A 23,871-nucleotide genomic window follows, 5' to 3' on the forward strand; every position below is an offset into this window, starting at 1 on the left:
GGCTTGGAACAGGCTGTACCAAACTCATTCGTGACCTGAGATCTCAAAGTTGATTATAAATTGGGTTGCTTGCAAATCAGAAATGATTGGGTTCCCAGTGTAGACCACAAAGCCTAGTTAATCCATAATGTTCCAGTAAGAACATGTGTTCAATTCCAACTAAACTAAGCCTCCATTTATAAAATGATTCCTAAGGGCAAATGCACTCAGAGTTTCATCCTGAAACTAGGAGAACATAGTCTTCTGCCCCAGCAGAAAATAAAGAGATGACGTTGACAGTCTGGGGCACATTGTGGGGCAGTGGAGACATTCACACCTTGAAGCCAGACAGATCTCTACTGCTTGATAGTCAGAGGCCTCTCTGAATGAACCTCAGCATCCTCATCTTCAAAATAGGTATCATACCTATCTTACAATATTCTTATGAGAATTAAAAATAATGAGTACATTATAACCTGGGACATAGCGATTATACAATGAGATCGATTTTCATCCAAAGAGATGGGTAACTGTGTGAAACTCAAATAGATAAGGGAAATGGCAGAAGCTTACAGACAGGCAATGTTGCCCAGGCTTTTAAGAACTTGGAAACCGGGTCCAGAAACTAGAGACCAGTAAGATCAATGCTGGTCACCAGCAATGGATGGATTGTAATAAAGTAGCCACAGGACAAGCGAGTGTGCTTGAAGAAGTTCACATTTGTGCAGGAAAAGGAACTCAGGGCAGTAGAAGGAGAACTGCTCTGCTCCTCTCTCAAGACTGGGTTTCCAAGACTAGTTCTGAGGCTGAGGCTGGACGTCCCTTCCCATACGGCCACCTTGGCACTAGAAGGGGCCCTAGGGAAAATGCCTACCTGTATTGAGGAGGCTGCACTATGAATGAGCTGGGCACAAGATTGTAGGCTCACTGTGCATGCCCAACAAGGCAGGGTGTGATATGGCTGGCCAGGGGCTTTCTGTTCCACTGCCCACCCCCAACATGCTGGCCCAGCACACGCTCCGGCACCAGCACCTGGCTCGCTTCATGATCAGAACTGGTTCTTTAGTGGATGGAGGGAAGGAAGACATACCTGAGGGGGCAGGATGCAGCTCAGAGCCATTTAATTTTAACATTCAAAGAAATGTGAACTTAATTAGTACTCCCCCACCCCCATGGGTGTGAGGCAGAATTTACTGTTCACAGATTTATTCATTAGGCTGATGAGAAGCTCTTCGAAGGAAAAAAAGAAAGCCATTAGCGGAGCCAACATGAGCTCATCAGAAGCCAGTCTTGCCAAACCAACCTCATTTCCTTTGTTAACGGGGCTCCTGACCCAACAGGAAGCCATAACATGGTGTTACTTGACTGGAAGAAGCGTTTTGACAAAGCCTGTCATGACATGCTGTTAGCCAAGATCGGGACACGTGGCTGGGAAGTCCTTGGGGAAAACTGGCGCAAAGCATGCCCAGCTCGGGTGCCTGTGGGCCAGCGTCACCCAGAAAGAAGCCACCCTAAGTGCATGCCACTCAACACTTGTCACAGACTTGGGAGAAAGAGGGAAACTGCTTCCAAATGTGTGAGTGACGTGAATGACATGAAGCTGGGAGGATTAGACCATCCAAAGGCTGAAAATTCAAAATTAGACCCATGGTTATAAGGAGGGACTCCAACCAAGGAGAACGATTCTTAAGGGGAGAAAATATGAAGCTTGACTGTAGCTTCAAAGAATTTAGCTAGTCAGCAGTTGGAAGGGTGAGACCTGCCTTGGCAAAATGGATGGGGACAAGTCCCTGGTGTTTTGACCACAAGTTCACAATTCCAGCCTGTTAGGAGGACCCTCAGATTCAGATGAGAGCCTCCCTCTGTCTTCTTCCCATGGAGACCACCTGACAGCACCACACTGGGCCTGGGAAGCTTGGCCCCCAGAGGGCTGGAAGCCTTACTTTGTGGGGAAGAGTGAAGGCCAGCAGCTCGGGAAGCAAAGGCTCCAGGGCTATGTGATGGCAGCTTCCACCACTGGGGACTGATGGGCTGGTTCTGCATCATTCTGGAAGACTTACCTAAGCCGGACAGAGTGGAGTATAGGAAGACAGAAGTCAGGGAAATCTAAGAAAATGAGTGACATGAGAGAGAAGGCAGGGCCTGTTCTCACAAACCATGACTGTCCACATCCAGGCAGCCTTGCAGCCCTCATCCTTGGGCTTCAGCTCCAGGTGCCTGAGGGCAGTAGTGGGCCTGGCAGAGGAAATTGACTGTTCCAGAGATTGGCAAACCACAACCTGTGGGCTCCATCCAGTTCCCAGCCTGTCTATCAATATGTTTTATGGGGACACAGCCACGCCCACTTGCTTATCTATCCCAAAGGGGAACTTTCACGCTGCTACAGCAGAGTTGAACAATTTCGGCACAGACCTATGGTCCACAAGTCTGACATATTTACTACCTGGCCCTTTACAGAAAATGTCTGTTAACTCCTGGTCTAGTCCCATGGTTTTCAAATACATCAGCCACCAGATCTTTCTGCAACCAATGGTTCTGGAGAAGCACAATGTATGAGACAGACAAAAGCCGGTGTCATCAGGACAAGATGACGAGAAGGGAATATGGAGCTCCCCTGCTCAGACCTCACCACACTCCAGCCCCAGGCCAAGAAGAGGCCAGGAAGGGGCTTTCCAGAACATTCCAGAGCACCAGCCAGCCCCCTTGTGTCCTGGTTTGTGGGTCAGTCCTCTGTCACACTGACTTCTCTTTGCTGTTTCCCTCTTAGATTTCTGAGCCTCACATCCTCTCTGACTGTGTCCAGTCTAAGCTCTCACTCCTGAAAAGCCCTTTTGTTCCTGAAAGAAAGAAATTCTCCTTGTTGTTTTCAACCTCTTGATGGGCAGCACGCTGTCCAGTTGGGCCCAGTGGTTCCCATTTCAAGGCTTCGGGGCCACAGGAGGTGTCTGTGCACACAGTCAGTATCCCAGCTCTACAGCTCTACTAAGTGTGGCAGGAAGAGCAGAAAGTTCCTCCCCGGCTCCTTTGGGGATGCTTGGGGGGCTAAGGCATCTTGCAGGGAGGATCAACGGTTTCTTTGAACCACATTCCCATTTCTGCGGGGCTGCCCCTCATTCTCCAACAGTGTTCCCAGGAGGCCCAAAGCCACAGGAACAGTAGCCAGCTTTCCTTCCCCCCCGGATGCTAACTCCCAAGGAGGCCTTCCTCCTGCTGTAGGTGGGCCCAGACACGGTCTGCCGGCCTTCCTGGAGAAGCGACTCTTGGCAGAGCAGGCTGCAGCTTGCCTCCTGGACCCTTCCCCCAAGCAGGCCTGTCACTCGGCTTCATTCCTGAGCAAGGGAAACGGCCAGGCATGCCTGAGGGGCCACACTCAGGCCCCCACCAGGCCTCTGCTAGAGACGCAGAAGAACAAGGGGTCTAGTTTCCAGGTGAGCCAAGGGGAGTTGTGGCTTGTCCACAAGACAGATGATAGAAAAGCCTGACAGAGAGTCAGCTACTTTTATGTCACAGCTCAGGCCTTCAGAGAGGCTGCCGCCATCACCATGGAGTGCAGAGCTCTCCCGCCAGTTTCCAGCCTCACTCTTTCCCCAGCCTTCCCCACCGCAGTCATTTCTCCATGTTTATTTCTATTCTTTCCTACAGCATGCATTTAAAACATGTTCTACATCAAATCTCATTAAGTTTTGTTCTGCTCATCTGTTCAGGGCTATATTTCTCTCTGTTGAATTAAAAACACCCATGTGTTTTGTGATTTTCTCTCTTGTTTATGCTCTTTCTTTTTGGGTTAAATAGATCACTGGCCAGGTTGTGTAACTCCCACTGGGATGGTCCACCCCTCCCTCCACTGACACACACAACCTTCTCCTCCTCCCGTGCACACGTGCCCACCCCTCCCTCCAACCACCTACCACATATGCTTCCCCTCACAGGCACCCCACTGCATGTCCATATCCCCAAACACATGAACACATGCTTCCCCTCACAGGCACCCCACTGCATGTCCATACCCCCAAACACGTGAACACATGCTTCCCCTCACAGGCGCCCCACCCCACCTCCATACCCCCCCCCCCACACAGACACATGAACACACGCTTCCCCTCACAGGCACCCCACCCCACCGCCATACCCCCTCCACTTCCTCCGACGTGTACCCCACCCCACCTCCACAGCCCCACACACATGCACACACTTCCCCCTCGGAGGCATCCCAGCCCACCTCCACACATTTCCCCACCACCACCTCTTCTCTCACACCTTCCCCCTCACATACACCGCAACCCTCACCCACAACTCCACTCACACATCCACATACTTTACTCTCCTCTGCCTCCCACCCCAGTCCTTCCCATCCCCACCCCCCGACATCTCCACGTATGCCTACCTCCCCTCCACACCCACACACCTCCTTGCCACACTTAGCTTCCTACTCATAGACACACCTCCCTCGCATACGCACCTATACACAATTACCCACAAACACACTCAGGCTGCCTGTACCACGGGTGCCCCTCTCATTCCTCCAGGGGTCCCAGCGCACCCATCTCACACCACAGGTGGGTGTTCACTGCGGAACTGAACAGCTGAGCCCCCTGTCCTGACCAGCTCGCTGGGGATCCTGAGGCTCCCCCACCCTGTGCCTTCCCACCACCTTCTTTTTTTTTTTTTTTGGCAAGGCTGGTCTTGAACTCGGCCCCCACCACCTTCTTTCCCAGGGACACCCTCGGGATTGTGAGCGCAGGTTGGGGATGGCAACTTCGTGATAAAGGACTGGAAAGTGACTCTTCCCTTTCTTTTTCTTGTCTTCTCCAAAAATACAGTCCTCCCCGCCCCTCCTTAACCTTCAGGAAGCTTCCTGCCTGCGGCATCCATTGTCTGTGTGTGGGCAGACTTCCCTCTGGACTTGGCTGAAGGATCATTCACAGGTTACACCTAGTCCTACCAGACGCTGGTTTCCGAAGCCCCTTCTCTTATCTCCTGGGAGAACTGGCCTCACGTTGGCCCGTTTCCCATGGAGGAAAACCTCTCTGTGCCTTCCAGAAGTGGTCTTAGAGGCTTTGGCTACATAACTAGTCTTTTCTCTAAAGGCGCCAGGGCACATTTCTGGACCCCACTGACATTTAGAAAATCTAAATATCCATAAATGTCTGCATGGCCTTTTAAAAATTAGCAATTAGTTGTTAAAGGTCTCTGTGATTCCCAAAATATTCAGCCCTTCTTTAACTTTTCTGTCCTAAAATACATTGTTGCTCTTCATTTCCCATGTTCATTTCTGGAGCAGCTTTACTTCAAGAGGAAGGAATCAGTAATCAACACAAGTAATAGGTCTGAGAAACAGATTTCAAATACCACAGCAAGGGCATGCAAATAGAAACACGCTGAGCAACTGACATGAGCCAAGCACTCACATTATTTTATTTTATTATTGTTATTTTCTTTTAGACAGGGTCTTTTTTTTTTTTCTTTTTTGAGATGGAGTCTTGCTCTGCCACCAGGCTGGAGTGCAGTGGTGCAATCTCAGCTCGCTACAACCTCCAAGTCTCTGGTTCAAGTGATTATCCTGCCTCAGCCTCCCAAGTAGCTGGGATTACAGGCACACATCATCACACTCAGTTAGTTTTTGTATTTTTAGTAGAGATGGGGTTTCACCATGTTGGCCAGAATGGTCTTGATCTCCTGACCTTGTGATTCACCTGCCTCAGCTTCCCAAAGTGTTGGAATTACAGGCGTGAGCCACTTTGCCCAGCCGGGGCAGGGTCTTCATTGCTGCTGCCCAGGCTGGAGTGCAGTAGCATGATCATAACTCACTACTTCAAACTTCTGGGCTCAAGTGATCCTCCTGCCCCAGCATCCCAGGTAGCTGGGACTATAGGCATGTGCCACCATGGGATCTCACTGTGTTGCCAAATCTGGTTTCAAATTCCTGGCCTCAAGCAGTCTTCCTGCCTCAGCCTCCAGAAGTGCTGGGATTATAGCATACCTGGCCTATTTCATTTTAATTTTAATCTCAGAACACACTGAAAGTCAAGGTCCTCTTGCTCCCATTTTACAGGTAAGGAAACTAAAGTTCAGAAAGGTGAGGAAGCTTGCCTAAGAAGACTTGGCAGGTAGGCTGGGTGTGGTGGCTCACACCTGTAATCCCAGCACTTTGGGAGGCCAAGGTGGGTGGATCAAAAGGTCAGGAGTTCGACACCAGCCTGGCCAACATAGTGAAACCCCATCTCTACTAAAAATGCTAAAATTAGCCAGGCATGGTAGCACACGCCTGTAGTCCCAGCTACTCGGGAGGCTGAGGCAGGAGAATCGCTTGAACCCAGGAGGCAGACGTTGTGGTGAGCCGAGATCATGCCACTGCACTCCAGCCTGGGCAACAGAGCAAGACTCTGTTCCCCCGCCCCCGCATAAAAAGAAGAAGACTTGGCAGGTAAATGGCTGAGCTAGGATTCAAATGCTGAAGTCCATATTGGAGGTGGGGTGCATGTCTACCCATCACATCAGGCTGCACCAACACAGGATCTGGGAAGAGAGTGCAACAGCAACCTAAGCTCCTGCCAACAGAAATCCTACGGACTCACACGTGAGGATGCAGCAGGGACCATGCCGAAGGAGGGGCCCTGCTTCATCCAGAGGATCTATGATGAAGACCAGAGAGAAGCTGCCTTCAGATGCCTCCAGGCCACCCAGCCCATAGCCAAGAGCAATCAGGCACTTCACAGGAAGTAAAGTGCTTTCTCCTTGGGGATCCAGAGAGTCTACTAGTTTACACAACATCACATACGTGTTGTCCCTACCAGCGTGGGGATAAGAGCCACCACTTAGTGACTACTGCATGTGACAGCTCCTGGGCTAAATTCTGAACATGCATCTTCTCAGCCCTTGCAACCCTACGAGGGCTGTTAAAATAGACACTCGGGGATGAACTGAAACTCAGAGCAGGGAGAAAGTGGCTCAAGCCCACTTGGGAGTCCCAAAGTCCAGATTCAGACTGAAGACTGCCTGTTACCAGTAGACCATTCAGATTCACACCCCCATTCAGAGTGGTACATTTAGTGAAATGCATTTGTTTCTGACGACCTTTCGTGATTCAAAACTAAAATTCCCATAAAAATTCATCTGCAGTAGGAGTCACATTTTAAACTATTCCCATGAAGTAAGACTTTATAAATATTTTTATTTGCACATATTAGCATAGCACACTCACATAGTGCACTGGCACCCAGTGTGCAGCCCCAGCTAGATCCCATGGGTGAGGTTCCTGGGCCAGAGTCCTCCTCATCCCACCCCCTGGCACCAGGAAGATGTCCTGAAGGTAGCTCAGCTCTAAGCACGTCCAGCATCTGCTTCTATCCCAGCCAGACTGAGGGAGACTGCCTTGCCCTATTGTTGCAATTAGAATTTGCACAAATGAACAAGAACTACAAAACAGCCCACTCTTCTGGCCTATGGTGCCCAATGCAGCCCTGAGAGGCAAGCTGTTGTCCTTTTCAGAGCCCCTTCTGTCCTCTGTCAGAGGATTTTGGCTTAGAGCACTGAGGTCAAGGCTGGAACGGCACAGTGTTTCCTTCTGAGCTGAGAGGGTCATGGTGGGCTGAACCGAAACTGACCGATCATTCCTAACAAGGGGCAGAGTGAAGCTGCCTTAACCAGTCTCCCGTGGCTGCTCAGCATGAGGCAAATGCCACTGGGATGAGGGCCCAGGCCGCGGGAGCCGACTTGCCAGGCTGAGCAGGCCACAGTGTGTGGCGCCTGGCAGGAGGCCCTCCCCTCAGCCTGGCCCCAGTGCCCCAGGCTCCCTTGCTGATTTCATTATCCCAGTCTTCATGTGATGCGGAAGGGCAGGGATCATGGCTCTGGAGGATCATGGCTCCCAAAATCCTCTGACAGAGGACAGAAGGGGCTCTGAAAAGGACAACAGCTTGCAGGGGGCACTACAGGCTAGAAGAGTGGGCTGTTTTGTAGTTCTTGTTCATTTGTGCAAATTCTAATTACATCAATAGGGTATAGCAGTCTCCTTCAGTCTAGCTGGGATAGAAGCAGATGCTGGAAGTGCTCAGTGCTGAGCTACCTTTGGGACATCTTCCTGCAGCCGGCCTGGCCACCCTGCTTTCTGAGATGGTCAGGAACTCCTGACTAGCTTCAGAGCTAGCCTCAAGCTCTCATTAGACCAAGGGGGAGAAAATGTATGTCAGGACCCTGGGGCTTGGGTCTGTCCTCATCTTCTGCCCACCTGAAGCAGGATTCAGCCCTCACACAGTCCATGCATTTATGAGAAATGACCAGTTCACTGGTGATTTATAAAGAGGTGGGGGAAAGAGTTCCATGACCAGAACCCAGCAGATATTTCATCAATAGACATCCCTGTTCTTGCTTTATTCTTTTCCCATTCCAGGCACTTTGCTCTTTCCATCATTGGCCTTACAATCTTAAGGGATCCCCTCCATTATTCTAAGTGGTTCATCTCATCAACCTGGTCTACATATCTGATTGAAAAAAGAGCCTGGTATCTAAGCAAACCAGAATCGATTATTCACTCAGCACTTCCCTGGGTGGCTTATTTATCCTCAACTGTGATACAGTGGACTAAGGTTGAGCATCTGTGAACCAGGCCTCTAACAAATGCACATCACAAAACTGCAGCCACTTTCCACAGCCCTTAAAACAAGTGCAAATTCATCCTAAGTCAAAACATTAACATAAAGTTAGTTCCAAAGCAGTGATGACCCCGGGTGCTGAGTAAATGTAAATGCAAAACCACTCTGTAGGGCTATGTCCTAACCCAGACCACATACAATTTCTACTCGAGAAAAAAAGCCCGCTGCAAACAGCTCATGTTCAAACATAAGGAGGTAATCCACCATGAACAAGAGCAAGCAGACATAAAACAATGGGAGTATTAACATTCTTAATACTTCAGCAAACAGAACAATCTGAAAAAGAGTATAATATGAATAGATTTAAAACAATTGACATCAACAACAACAAAAAAGAAATTATAAGAAAACACCAAGAAACTGTGTCATTAGGGCAGTGTTTGAACAATCATTATAAGAACTTTTAGGAATTAGCAAAATATGTAGTACCATCAAAATTTATAATGTAAAAAATGGTCTGACACCAATTAACAAAGCTGGAGAGAGACTAAGTGAACCGAAAGACAAACTTTAAGGAAATCATGCAGGATGCAGCATAAACCACAGAAAACTATAGAAGAGAGGTTAAGAGACAAAAAGGCCAGAAATGAAAATGTAAAGCTGATATGTAAAAGGAGTTCTAAAGGAAAGGATGGAGAAAATAGGGTTGTGCAATATCAGGAATGTTTTTGGCTGAAAATTTTTTAGAATTAAAGAAAAACTTTAATTTTCAAAAGAAATAGCACGTTGAACTTTCTAACAAATAAGTGAAAATTAAGCCATACTCAGATACCTTATAGTAGACGTGCAGAACAACAAAGAAAAGAAGAAAACAAATATTAAATAGAACTAGAGAAAAAAACAGGATATCTAAGAAGGGATGACAATTAGACTGATAAAGTCCCAGCACCAGAAGGCAGAGGCATGGTACCTTCAAAGTGTTGAGAAGAAGTAACTATTGATTTAAAATCCTGTTTGTAGCTAAACTATAATTCAAGAACAAGGGTAAAATAGAAGCATTTTCAGACAAAGACTTAGAGATTTCTTACTCATAGACCTACTGAAAGTAACACTAAAGGATATCCTTCAGGAAAAAGAAAAATCAACAGTGTGGGTGAAATGCAAGAAGCAATCAATGGTGAAGAAAGAAAGCAGTAAACTTGTGAGTACATACAAATAAGCACTGACTTATTTATAAATAACAGTATAGTAACAATTTATAATAATGACCATGGTGGAGAGGTTAAAGACAGGTGGAACTAAAATATGGGTCAACAATAAGTGGAAGATGAGAGAGGACAATGGGCAAAAAAGCATCTAGGAGCCTTATTTTGCTCTCTTGGAGAATAGGGACATTTATGAACTTCAGTAGTTCTTAAATCATACGTCAATGTTAAATATAAGGGTAATAGTGGATATCCTATGTTCATGGATTGGCAGACTCAACATAGTAAACATGATCAAATGAGATCATTGTACAAGTGCACTGTCACCTAAGGACAGAAGAATGTACAAATGTCACGAAGTGCTATGATTAAACATGGACAAAATCCACAGACTTCATCATGATTAATGCTTTGACCCTGCCAAGCCCCATTGCAGAAACTGCTCACAGTGTCCCCAGGCAGGTGGAGCTTGGGTCATTCCTGGCATGAAGCACAGGGAATCACAGCAGGAGGTGAGCCATGCACTGCACGCTTTCCTGAACAAGCCAGAGTTCAGCTGCTCCATAGCTCTACATACCTCAGTATATTTTAAGCTTCTTATGTCCTCTACCCAGAGTGGTATCCACTGCCCTAGGAGTGTCCCCACTAACTTTGTGAGGTGTTCACCCATTCCTTACCCCCTTGAGGCAGGGGTTGGAGGCCACTCACCAGTGCTGGCCAAGGTGTACTGGTAGGGCTCAGAGAGGAAGTGTGGGAGAGTGAGGATGAAGGCACCTGCAGCCAGGAAGAGACCTCCGATGCCAATCAGACGTGGACGGTGCACCCGGCTGCCAAAGTAGCTGACAAAGATGATGAGGATGGCATTGCTGATCTGCAAAGAGAGCAGAAGGGCTGAGTGAGACAAGAGGTCCTCTCCTCACCCACTCACAGAGAAGGCCTGACCATACCTCGTCCAGGAAAACTGGAGAGGGAGGAGGGTGCCCAGTGTCAGCTGGGGCCCAGGCAGTTACAGTGTTAGCTTCTCCCAGAGAGCTTCGCAAGGGGCAAGCATAAGCAATGTTGGTTTTCCTTCTGTTATCAGAAACATTTCTAGGTTTCCATCTTCTAGACCAGAACAAAGGAAGTATCTGGAGACCATGAAAAGCTCAAAGCCTAAATTTCAACCATCTTAGAACCAAACCTTTTTGGGAAAAAGCCAAAGAAACATCCAATCCTGGCTGGCTCCTAGGAATACAAAATGTTCCCTAATTAAACCTGAGAGTTTGTACCTAAAGTTTAGGCAAATTCCCAAGTTCTCGTTAAATATTGTTGAACAAATGAATAAATGAGTAAACGGTAGGCTTTTTCAAGAGGAGGACACAGTTGCCCGGAGACCCCTCCCACATGGCCAGGAGTGAGATGGTTTATGATCTATAGAGAAAGGGGGTATGAAGGTGTGTGAGGAGCAGTCTGGCCAGAGCAGGGCCCCAGCCCCTGCCGGAGGTGGATCTAGGGCATCCTGAAACCTGCACCTGGAAAGAAAGCTTTATTCTTATGCTTCCTAGATTTTATTTCCTTCTTGTTTCCCTATTGCTTTTCTTAAAATGATTGTAAATGTCAGATCATATCGGCTATGCTGAGTGTGGCTGACTTTAGAAAGCCTGGATGGGGGATGGTGGAGGGCCCCAAAGGGGAGCTCAGGGAGAAGGGACAGAGGACAGGCTCTTAGGTGCTCTCTAGGGGCCTGCACTTGTTTCTCTGTGGGAAGCTGGACCTCCACAGGTGTTACGGCTGATACTGGCTTAAGACCTTGTTCTCAAACTTTTCTTCAGCCACAGAGTCCCTTTGAGAAACTATCTTTCCCTAATATAAAACAACCCCCCAAATACAGCTGTTCTGGCTGAGAAGAGGGCTTCAAAATCTCAGTCTCCTCAGCCCTGGAGCAGCCCCTAAAACGCTACCATGGACTTGCTGTGAGACTCTTTGGAAGCTGTTACAAAGCCCCTTGTGACATGACCCTGCCCTTCAATGTCTCAAACCAAAGGGGCGCAGGGACCACTGGTGGCTGGCATGAAGGGCAGGGAGCCTCTAGGGCTCAACCTTGGCCTTTTGTAGTGGATAAGATAAGCTGCTGCTTCAAGCCAAGATGCCCATGTCTTCACTTGTTAACCGCCAAGTTCCTCCTCCTGCTGCTGGCCTTTTATGCCCAGTCTGTCAAAGACTTCACTTCACTTCCTGGGCCCCCAGAAGGCTCTCTCAGACTGGAAGCTGCAGCCTGCAGGCTCATGCTCCTGGAGGTTCACTGCACACTCCATGACCCAGTCACCTTCCCCTTGCACCAGGCCGGGCTCTCTTCTCACATCCCCCCAGGCTCCACGCATATACACACAGACAGACACATACACAGTTGCACACAAATACTCAGACATACACAGACACAGATACACACACAGAGGATTAAAAGGTCAGAGGAATGAACTATCTGATGGTATTTGTTTCAAATCATGCCCACAGGCATGAGCTGAAGTCAGAGTCTTGAAAAGTTCATCTGAGAGGGGAAAAGAAGATTTTAATGGGTGGATTATTTTTATTTTTGATTGAACTCTATCCCTGGGAAAATATTAAGCCCTTCATTGCCTAATCAACCTCCTGTCTTAAGCAGATCCTGCTACAAGTCCCAGCTAGCTACCCCCAGCCCATTGAAGAATCCAGTTGTTCCTGGGCCCACATTTTTGTTCCAAGCATAGGGTCAACATGAATGAAAAGTTAACCATGGGAGAGCATAGAATTGGCTACCACCTGGGCTGAGGTGAAAGAGAAGATCTGCCTCACACAGCAGCTCTGACTTGGATTAGTAGCAGGGCCTAGAATATTGTGTTGAGAAGGATTCTGAGGCTGTGCATGAACTCAGCAGGAAGGGGGCATGGGTGATTAGTGATGCCTGCCAGGGCCATGGAACAGGACCGTGGTAACACACATGTCAAAGATTTGCTTTCCCTGATGTCCATCATGAGTGAGGACAACATATGCCAGGGACATTACCAAAGTCACAGGCCAACATCAATGAGGGTCATTCTGTGTGATACAGGGCAGGGACACCAGGGCACTGTCCTGGAGGAGGATGCGACCACACAGTCAGGCAGACCCAGTCACCGGACATCACCAGGAAGCTCAGGATAGCAATACAAGCAGACAGACAGAGACGCAGGCACACACACAGACCGGTACACAGACACACACCTGGCACAGAAAGCAGGGGAGGCACACACGTGAGCCTGGGAGTTCAGAGGAGGAGGTCTCAGGCTGGCAGGGATGACTTAGGCTGCAGGACTGTGCATATCTATGTGCATGCCTGTCATACATGTGAGGAAAGAGCCCACAGAGAGAGGGGCACTAGTGAAGATTCCAGCAACATGTGTGGAGGCTGAAACTGTCTGGAGCCGTGCTTGTGAGCAAGAGACTGGAGGTGTGGTAGAGAAGACAGGAGTTCACAGAGGAGGCCTTAGCTGCAGCCCTCAGACAGCCCTGGGCTCAGACCCTGGCCGCGCTGTACACATGACACAGGGCTGACCTGGCTGGACTACTCAGGCTTTCTGATGCAGGTTTCCTTGTCTGAGAAATGTGACTGTGAAGAAAGCCTCCCTCCTAGGACTGTAGAAGGGACTGGCACAGGAAAGTGCTCTTGGGGGTCACTGCTATGTGGACCATCAGGGAACAGGGAGGGGTGAAAGGGAAAGCCATGTTCCAGCAGGAGAAGGCTGGGGGGAGGAGGTATCTGCCTTCTTTTATAGTTCTGTCTCCTTCCTTTCTCTCTCTCTCTCTCTTTTTCTCTTTCTCTTTCTTTCTTTCTTTCTTTCTTTCTTTCTTTCTTTCTTTCTTTCAGATGGAGTCTCTCTCTGTCACCCAGGCTGGAGTGCAGTGGCGTGATCTCGGCTCACTGCAACCTCTGCCTCCTGGGTTCAAGTGATTCTCCTGCCTCAGCCTCCCGAGTAGCTAGGACTATAGGCATGCACCATCATGCCTGGCTAATTTTTGTATTTTGTAGTAGAAACAGGGTTTCACTATATTGAGCAGGCTGGTCTCGAACTCCTGATCTTGTGATTCGCCCACCTCGGCCTCCCGAAGTGCTGGAATTACAAGCGTGAGCCACTGCGCCTGGCCTTACAGTTCTGTCTTGGCCAGAAGCTGCCATGGGGCAGGGGCCCAGGCTCTGAGTGACTACACTGACCTGAATTTCACTAAGTCAAGGGAAAACCTCATGATGCTCCAGAGGAGCAAGCCGGCTCCAGGAAAGGGATCACTGCCTGCCTCCATCCAGGAAGAATGGCCCTGGGGAGAAGACGGAAGCCAGCCCAGGAGCCCCATCTCCACACTGTGGAGACATGATGAGGGGTTCTGCTGCCTCCTCTCACTCTCTCTCCCCAGCTTCCAGTGGCTCCTGGCAGACCCTGCCCTCTGACCTCCCACCTCCTCTGGCTTCTTGGCCTACCCTATCTTCCTCCAAATGTGATGTGCAGTCACTGAGGGATGGTGGGAAATGCTAGGAGGCCATAAAGCTCTGATCTCATCTGGAAGTCAAGGCCATTAAGAGCTCTGGCTCTTGTGGCCCTCACAAGACAGGAGATGCCTGGGCCCAGGGCTGCTTACCTACCTGCATGCCTGCAGCTTATCCTCCCTGGACTAGGCATGGGGCAGAGGCCCCACAGGCTGGCAGATTGCACAGAATGCAATGAGAAGCACAGAGTTTGAGGGCAGACAGCCCTGAACACCTGGAGCAAGCCATTTGTACTGCAGAGCCTCAGTATCGTTATCTATGAAGTGGGCATGAACAATGTACCTGCTGGCAAGGCTGCCGTGAAGAGGCTCCCAGGTCAGGTGTGGGAGCCTCTCGGCTCAGTACCTGGCACAAGTCAGACCTCAGGAAATCTAGCTGCTCTCACTGCAACCACTGGACCTTTGCTGCTTCATTGCTTCATTTGCTGTTACCTGGCAGAAAGAGGCATGCACCTGTGTGCATATCTCAACCTCCTGTTCCTCTGCTTCTCCTGGATCCTGTGGCCAGCGTGGTGCACAAGTAGGGTCTGATGGACCAGAACCTCCTGCTCACCTCATTCAGGCTGGAAATGAGACCCGATGAAGAACTGGAGAGCCCAAAGCGCTTCTCAATGGTGGTGAGGCTGCTCTTGAAGTAGGCGCTGTACAGGAGCTGGCAGAGCTGCAGGAGGCCTTGGCAGAGCACAAACACCTGGGGAAGAGTGATGAGCCTGTGAGGTCTCTGGACAACAAGCCCTGGCGCCCTCCCAGCCATCTGTTAGGGGACCCAGCCGGCTGGCCTCTGCTTCCTCACCTATTATCTAGGAGCACTTACTTCCCAGGGTCTCCGGGATGAAATGTCATCACTGCAACATTGTGTTGCACCCTGTAGGAAGCACTCCCAGAGTGCTATTTCTGTTATTACTGCATTCTTATCACTGTTGTGATATGTGGCCCCATGAAACCACAGGGTTTTGAAGATGTTGAAGGTATGACAGGGTTGGGGACTCACCCTCAAGGGAAGGACCTAACTGCTCAGCCGAGCATCTTGGATTATTCCCCAACAGCGCCACAATGCTCCACAGGCTGCTCGTCTGCCCTCCTCCTGTGCCCTGTGAGGGCTGAAAGCCACTCCCCATCCAATTCAGAGCACTCCCTCGGGATGAACAAGCCCAGGTCACGTGGATCCACCTTCTTGACCTGTCTTCCATTCCCAACACCTGTCCTCCAAGGCCCACCGACCTCGAATGCCTCCAGTAAGGCACCATGATGCAATCCCCAAAGCACCTGGTTTGAATGAATATCCCTTCCACGTCCTCATTATCATCTCTTATCAGGAATGCCTGTGACTGACTGTGTTTGCTGCCTGCTCAATGGATGATCAAGGCCTCAGGGAAGGGGCTGAGGCCATTTGTCTCTGAATCTCATCTGGTCTCATGCCTGGTCCCAGGGTACTGAGTAAATGTGAGTTTCATGGTGAATGGGGACAGATGACACATCAGGGAGGGCAGGAGAAGTGTTTCATGATGTTTTTAGTTAGCTCCAGACTGAGCTCTGGGTCCCTCACTGGATTCTCAGCTGTTGGGCTGGCCCTGAACAGGCTCTAAGCCAGGAGTCCCATCCTGAAGTATCTCTTGGAAGGCACTCCTCTGCGTCAGGTTTTCCTCCAGGGAAGGGTGAATGCTGTGACGTTTCACAGGCTTCCAAAGCTCTTTCCCTAAATGAATGGCTGGCATTGCAGGACAGCAACTGCAGCTCCACCTTCATTTCCATGTCCTTCCGAAGCTGAGCCTTCTTCCATAGGCGCCCTTGCTCCAGGCTGTGGGGTTTCCTTCCTGCCAGGGCAGAACCTTCACAAGGCCAGCTTGGGGTGTCTCACTGCCTATCTGTGTGTCACAGCCTCCAGGTACGCAGAGGTCTTTACACCCACAAAACCAGACACCTCTCCAGACTGCCACCTGAGCCTGTGTGGCCACCCCACTCCTCCTAGGTGGCAGGAGGAAGCCCGCCTGTATGGGGGCGTGGCAGCACTCCACCCCTGCCATACTAGAGAGGCTCCACTGGGCTTGCTTTCATATTCTGAAGTTTTTCTTAATATGTTGTAATAAAAGTATTTTTGGAAATGATCTCATCCTGCTCTCTTTTCACAAATGGGGAAGCTGAGGTCCAGAGAGGGGTAACCGAAGTGCTCAACCCATGCCCTGCATATAGTAAGCATTTTGGGGCTTAGGTGCGAGTCACCTGAGATGCTTGGAGAGGACAAGGTCTGGACCTCTCACTCAACAGAGCAAGCTTAGCCAGAAAGGGTCAGGTCTCTGTTTAGACACAGAGTTTGAGGGGCATTAGTCTTTAGGGAATGGTCGGAGGAGGAGGATCTGGCGAGGCATCTGAGCTCAAATTGCCTCTTTCCTAGGTCTGGCCTGGACCAGGGAACAATCTGGGCTTGTGTGTGTTCTCCCCCTTCTGTGCCCTGGGTTTTTCCAACTGTGAGGTAACTGGGCTAAGTCAATGGTTCATAACTTAGCCTTGATTCAAAATCACATGAATGGGGAGGTGGGAGTGCCTTTGAAATATACAGGCTAGGCCCAAGCTCAGACCTACTGAATCAAAATCAGTGGGAATGAAGCCTCAAATGTGTTATTTGGAAAACTTCTACCAGCAGAGTCTGGGGGGCAACGTGTATTCCAGTCACTGGACTAGAGGACTCATTCTGGCTCTGACCATCCGTGTAAAGGGTAAGATGTGAAGGATTAGAAAAAGAAAAGCAAAACAATCATAGAAATTCCACTGAAGGAAAGACAAGAGCCATGGTATAGGTTATAGGAAAGCAGCATATGACCATGACAGTGATAGGGATGGGATTTGTCAATGTCCTGTCACTTTCCATGGACACAGGGCACCAAAGCACACTCGAACCCAGATTGTTCCCTGGTCCAGACCAGACCTAGGAAAAAGACAATTTGACTTCAGATGCCTTGCCAGATCCTCCTCCTTTAACCACTCCCTAAAGACTAATGCCCCCCAAAGCCTGCCTGTAGACCCCTTATCTGGACATGATCCATTCCTCACCTGCTCATAGGCAATCCCCTTTGCCATAGGATGATGGCCTCTAATCTCAATTCTTCCCCTAGAACTTTCCCCAGAGCTTTGCAGGCAGGTCTACCCCACTGTCTGCTGGATGTATCCACCTGGGCACTCCCAGGCCCCTCAAACTAATCGCTTCCGAAATAGGACACATCATCTTCCCTCATAAACTGCTCCCCTTTTTCCTTCATTCTCTATCACCTTCACTCAGTTTCCCAAACCAGAAACCAAGACTCCTTGATGTCCCTCCTTCTCACCCTCTGACGGTTGCCCCATCCCTGAGCCCTGTTCTCTCTTCTTGGCATCTCCCACATTGGAGCCCTGCCTCCCCTCCAGGTGTAAGCCTTGGCTCAGACCCTCACCATCCCTCCTCAGATCACCGCAACGTCCTCTCACGGGTCCCCCCCTGCCCCTCTCAAACCTCCTACCACACCACCCCAGAGGAGCTTTCTCAAGCACAAACATGAGCAGGCTACATCTGAATTGGCCTCTCTCACAGGTGCCCCACTTTCTATAAGGTAAAAACCAACACCCTAGGTTTGATAGCCAAGATGCTACAGTCCTGGACCTGTCCTGCCTCCATATCTTCTGCTGAGGCTGATCATATTTTGCAAAGATGGCCACACCAATCTCTCCAAACCACATACACCTCTTACAGTGACACTCCATCAAGGGGTGGGGGTCTGTGATCTCTCCCCCTGAATATGGGCCAATCTTAGCTCTTTGCTTCCAATGAAGAGAAGTGATGCTATGTGACTACCAAAGCTGGGTCCTAAAAGTGGACAGAGAATCTGGCTGGCTCTTCCTTTCTTGGGACCTTATACCCTGACATTACATTGTAAGGAAGCCCAGTCTTCCTTGCTCATGGCAAGGCCACATGTTAATGTTCTGCTGATAACTTCAGCTCAGATTTTGGTCCTCAGCCGGCGTCAACCGCCAGACATATTACTGAGCGAGCCTTCAGATGATTCCAGTCCCCACTCTCAATGCCAAGCAGAACAGAAATGAGCTATCCCCAATGAGCACTGTACAGATTACAGATTTGTCAGCCACCTAAATGTGGCCATTGTTTTCAGCACCGTTTCGGGTTGCTTTGGTATGTAGCATTAGATACCCGCAGTACCTGCTGCCACTTACCCTTCAAACACATCGAGGTCATACTCTCTGAGTTCCCCAGAGGCACTGTGTCAGTGCCTTTGCCCACAATCTTCCCCTTCTTTGTCTGGGTAACTTCCCCTGCCCTTCAGGAGCAGCGTGGGACCCAGCTGTGTGTCTAGTTCAAGGTTGCTTCTGAAAGTCCCAGCACCCTGTGCTGACTCCTGCACAGAGCCATCTGAAGGCTTGGTACATGGCTGGTGGCAAGAGTAGCATCTAGCAGAGGAGTGAGGGCTGTCATAATAGCTTCAGGAGACACAATGAGGGCTGTCTGGGGTAGTGGGGTGTGGAGAGGCACCAAATTAGAGGCTCTTGCAAAGGCTGAGTTGACACAGCTGTCACTGATTCAACGTGAAAGAAGAGAAGGGGCTGTGTTTCCAGGCTGAGGGCCAGGAAGAGGGCAAAGCCATGCATGCATGGAAACAGGAGGTCCAGCAGGAGGAGTGTATAAGGAGATCAAGGACAGTGAGTTCAGTTTCGGAGCACTTGAGTTTCTGAGCATGCAGCTCAGAAAAGACCAGTCTCCCTCTATCCAAATTAGTAATGAATTAACAGGACTGCTTAATCACCACCAACTTCCCCAGCTGTCTCATGAGAGGTAGATGGGGATGGTGGGAGAGAAAATTGATCTCAGATCTTTTCCTGAAAGACATGCCTCTAAGTACAGAAATTCCCCCACTTTCTCCCTCCAGCTTCTGAGTGAAAGACTCTAGCCAGAGCTGGCTCCTTTCCACATCCCCCACCCCCTCACAGAGCCAACCTCGCCACCTGCAAGCCCTGTCAGGTCTGGGTGCCTCATGAGGGCCCTGGCAGAGGTGTTTATATATATCTGGGGCCCCCGGTCCCAGTGGATATGCAAAGGGATCAGATTGATGGCTTCAAGGTAGAAAAGGGCAGGGAGAAAAGGTAGGGAAAAGGGAAGGAAGTCGATGGATGGTTCCGGCAGGGCCACTCAGGGTCACAGCCATCTGGCCCCATATACTGAGCTTACATGATGGGACCATGACCTCAGCTATGCGAACTTACCAAGTACCTGCTATATGGCCAGCATGAGACAGAACAAGGAACACTCGACACTGTGCAGATAAAACACAAGCCCGTCCTCGAGGAGGACACGGGTTGAAGAGTATATGGAGATGCATTGGTTGGAGTAGGAAAAGGTTTGCTAGCTGGATTGCAACCCATCCTTCCCCATCATTTAGGCAATATAGTGTTATAGGTTTTGATTATTTGAGTTCTGGAGTCAAACAGGCCTAGGTTCAGGTCTTGACTCTGTAAGCCATGGTGTGACGTTTGGCTACTAATTGGGTCTCCTTGAGCAGCATGTTTTCCCATTAGCAAAAGGAAACTGATAACACCTGAGTTGTGAGGCTTGCACCACAGAAGGTTGCAGGCCCCTGCCACCTGCCCGGCCCACACCTTGCCTGGTGAGTGTTCCACATCCTGGAGGGATATTCAGTAACTTGAGGCTTCCTCCACTCCCTCCATTGCCCTCGGAGTAATTTAACTAATTTAACTTCCGGGTTGCTTTCAGTTCTCCCGTGGTCTGAAAACCCTAGAATAGAATCCCTACAATGTGTTACGCAGAACATCACTTGCTTAAGATGCTCTAAGCCAAAAGGATTCCCTGGAGAAAACAAATTGGAAAACATTACATACTACAATCCTCCCTCGTGAATATGTGTAATCGTATTAGCATATCAAACGTTCTGAGTTTCATAGTAAATACCTAGTTAACGTTGTTTAAGCCAACTTTCCCTGAGCTTCTTTAATTATGCAACTCCCCATCCACACGCACATCACCGCTTTAGAACAGAGGCTAGCACTCTGCAGAATATGCTTTATGGAAAGATAACATGCCTTTTAGAAAACAACTTTGGTAGAATTTGAATCTTGCAATTTCTTCACAAAAGGAAAGGAAAATAAAGATGGATTACGTGAGCTGCATCATCTTCTTTAAAATGGTATGCCATCATTTCTGTCTCACTTGACTTTTTTTCTTTTTCTTTTTCTCAGCATGTATTGTTCCCCAAATTACATCATGCATTTGATTTCTCATTTATTGACATCTCCTCCCACCAGAATATAGACTTCATGGTGGAAATACAATGTGTGTTTTTTATAACAAATCCACAGTGCATGAAACAATGCCCAGTTCATAATTGGGGCTCAATCATTGTCAAATGAACAATAGGTCTTTAAAATACTCCAACTGATAAGCTCAAGCTCCAGAATAAACATCCACCACAGTAGCCATTCTGGGAGGCTGCAGATTTGGTCCAATGGTCTGTCTTCAGTCATTTATATATTGCCCTTTTGGTGTTGCTTTTGATCCATCTATATGTCACACAACTTACAAGGCACAAAACAGCATTTGTCAGTTCAGCTGCCCTACTTACTCACTTGGCTAAACCCAAACTAAAATAGATTTGCAGTTGGGGGCCATGGCTCACACCTGTAATCACAGCACTTTGGGAGGCTGAGGCGGGTGGATCACCTGAGTTTGAGACCAGCCTGATCAACATGAGAAACACCATCTCTACTAAAAATACAAAACTAGCCAGGCATGGTGGCAGACGCCTGTAATCCCAGCTACTCAGAAGGCTGAGGCGGGAGAATCACTTGAACCTGGGAGGTGGAGGTTACAGTGAGTCGAGATCGCACCACTGCACTCCAGCCTGGGCAACAGAGCAAGACTCGGTCTCAAAACAAACAAACAGAGAACAACAACAACAAAAACAAAATGACTTTCTACTGTGGTGGAAATATTCTACGTTTTAATTTTGTGGTGGTATTTATACAGGTTTATACATATGTCAAAACTCAACAAAGTTTGTGGATTTATTATATGTAAACTATATACCTCAATAAAGTTGGCTAAAGAAGAAATTCATCTGAAAAAAGATTAGCAACCATGAGGTATTCAGAATCATGTTCTGGGGCTTTGAAGGGAATTCCACAAACAGTTTTTTGTTTTTAATCATGAGCATTGGCAATGTCATTGGAATACCTTTGTTTATTCAAGAGGCCTACTTTGAAAGGTTCAAAACCTAGGTAAATATCTAGGTTTGTGTGTGTGTGCGCTAATCTAAACATCTAGGTTGACAAGGGCTGTGCATGTGTGTTAAAGTAAACACATCACTTGAGACACATCTTACAGAAGGAAGCTGGCACAGAAACCCCACAGAGGGCGAGCAACATTCTTGCAGGGCGTGGAGGGCAGGAGACTCTCAGACTTCTAAATGTCAAGGCCGTGCTCATGACGGCCCCATTCATTCTCCAATCCTAACAAACATAAAGAGGAAGGAAGCGAGGGGACGAGAGAGGCCACGAAGATCTTTAATAAAGAGAGAACTTTTTACTGCCTGTGCCAAAGAGTTAAGAAAGGCTGAAAAGCTGCTGAGATGCCAAGTAAAGTTGGGAGTGTAGGAGACCTGGCCCAAGTCACACTTCAGTAACATAAGTGAGATGACCATGGCGGATAAGCCACAGGACAAAGAGGGAGGTCCCTGCAGCTCAGGATAAAGGAGAAAGCGTCAAAGGACAGTCTAGACACGGATTTTTTTGATCTACGTGTTCATGCCTCTCTTTTCCAAGCTAAACATCAGAACTATGATCTAACCAATGTTAGGTCACACAGGCATCTAACCATGGTTATAGGGACACCAGGTAGAAGGTCTGAAATGTGATCCCCATAAGGTTATTACCTGTTTAATGACTGACTCTGCTGTCTACCCACTCTGATTTTTTCCACGCAAACACCAGGGAAGGAAAACTAGAACATTCAACGGATGTTGGCTGAGCGTGGTGGCTCCTGCCTGTAATCCCAGCACTTTGGGAGGCCTAGGCAGGTGGATCACGAGGTCAGGAGATCGAGACCATCCAGGACAACATGGTGAAACCCTGTCTCTACTAAAAATACAAAAATTAGCTGGGCATGGTGGTGGGTGCCTGTAATCCCAGCTACTTGGAGGCTGGGGCAGGAGAACCGCGTGAACCAGGGAGTTGGGGTTGCAGTGAGCTGAGATCACAGCACTGTTCTCCAGCCTGGCTACAGAGTGAGACTCAGTTGAAAAGAAAGAAAGAGAGAGAGAAACAAAGAGAAAGAAAGAAAGAAAGAGAGAGAAAGAAAGAGAAAGAAGGGAAAGAAAGAAAGAAAAAGAAAGGAAGGAAGGAAGAAAGGAAGAAAATTCAACTGATGTCTTATGTCCATGTAAACCAAAAGACTGGGTCAGCCCTCCACAGGAAGTGGGGATCAGACAGGCCTCCTTATACCTCTCCACATTGAGTTCAACACAGACCTTAAGTCTGATTAGAAACGTAGAATCTATTCTCTCTGAAGCCGGCCGGCTACCTGGAGGCTTCATCTGCGTGATAAAACTCTGGTCTCCACAATGGCTTATCGCACCCCAGACATTTCCTTTCCATTGTTCCCAGGTCTTTAGATAAACTCAACCAATGTCAATCAGAAAATTTTAAGTTTACCTGTAAACTGGAAGTCCTCCCCTCACCCCACTTCGAGTTGTCCTGCTTTTCTGGACTAAACCAATGTATTTCTTAAATGTATTTGGTTGAGGCCTCATGTCTCCCTAAAATGTATAAAACCAAGCTGCAACCGCCCACCCTGGGCACATGTTCTCAGGCCCTCCTGAGGGCTGTGTCACAGGCCATGGTCACTCATATTGGTAAAATACTTGAAGAGATGTATTCGGAGCCAGAGTTTGACTCTTTTTGTGGACAACAGGATGTTGGGTGGGAGAGTTTGGGGTGCTGAGGGCCATGCTGCCGTTCTCTGAAAGAATTAGAGGGAGGGGACATCCAGGTGCTGCTGGCTTTAGTCCCTCCCAACCTCTGAAAGTCTCAGGGGACATTCTGCTCCTCCGCTTTCTAGGCCGAGCTGGCCACATCCCAGACAGGTGGGAACACCTGGGACAGGAGAACAGCGTCTGGAGACAGGGAACTTAAGGCCAATCTGTGCTAACTTCCTAAAAGACAAAACACCAAGGTCGGGGGCAGGGAATCTAACGCCAATTAACATAAACTTCCTAAAGCTAAACCAAAAGGGAAAACCCCATCTCCCCACTCTGAATAACAAAGGATCAAAGGCTACTCTCCTTACAAACCTCTGCCGAGACCCTCCCTTTATTTGCATAGGGCACCAACTCGCCTCAGCCTCTAATTAGTTACAGACCAAATCCTTTATCCAGATAAAGGGAAGAACCTCAACTGAGTACTTAAAGCCCAGAAAACTTTGTAACTGGGCCTTTGAGCCGCTTGCTAGGGCCCACCCCTCACCCTATGGAGTGGTTTCTTGCTTTAATAAGGCTCACGCCTGTAATCCTAGC

At 48.7% G+C, this 23,871-nt stretch overlaps 1 protein-coding gene across 1 annotated transcript in view; it reads right to left on the bottom strand.

The window, feature by feature from the left end:
- SLCO2A1 (solute carrier organic anion transporter family member 2A1) overlaps positions 1–23,871 on the bottom strand; it is an 89,680-nt gene that overhangs the window by 32,100 nt on the left and 33,709 nt on the right. The window contains exons 2-3 of the mRNA XM_012451193.2: positions 14,862–14,999; positions 10,484–10,646 (exon numbers count right to left, since the gene is read on the bottom strand). Coding sequence (XP_012306616.1) covers positions 10,484–10,646; positions 14,862–14,999 — 301 coding nt within the window. The remainder of the gene's footprint in view (positions 1–10,483; positions 10,647–14,861; positions 15,000–23,871) is intronic.

Source organism: Aotus nancymaae, unplaced genomic scaffold, assembly GCF_030222135.1.
Source record: "Aotus nancymaae isolate 86718 unplaced genomic scaffold, 86718_ANA_hifiasm-v0.15.2.pri h1tg000019l, whole genome shotgun sequence".
In the NCBI taxonomy this organism is placed as follows: Eukaryota; Metazoa; Chordata; class Mammalia; order Primates; family Aotidae; genus Aotus; species Aotus nancymaae.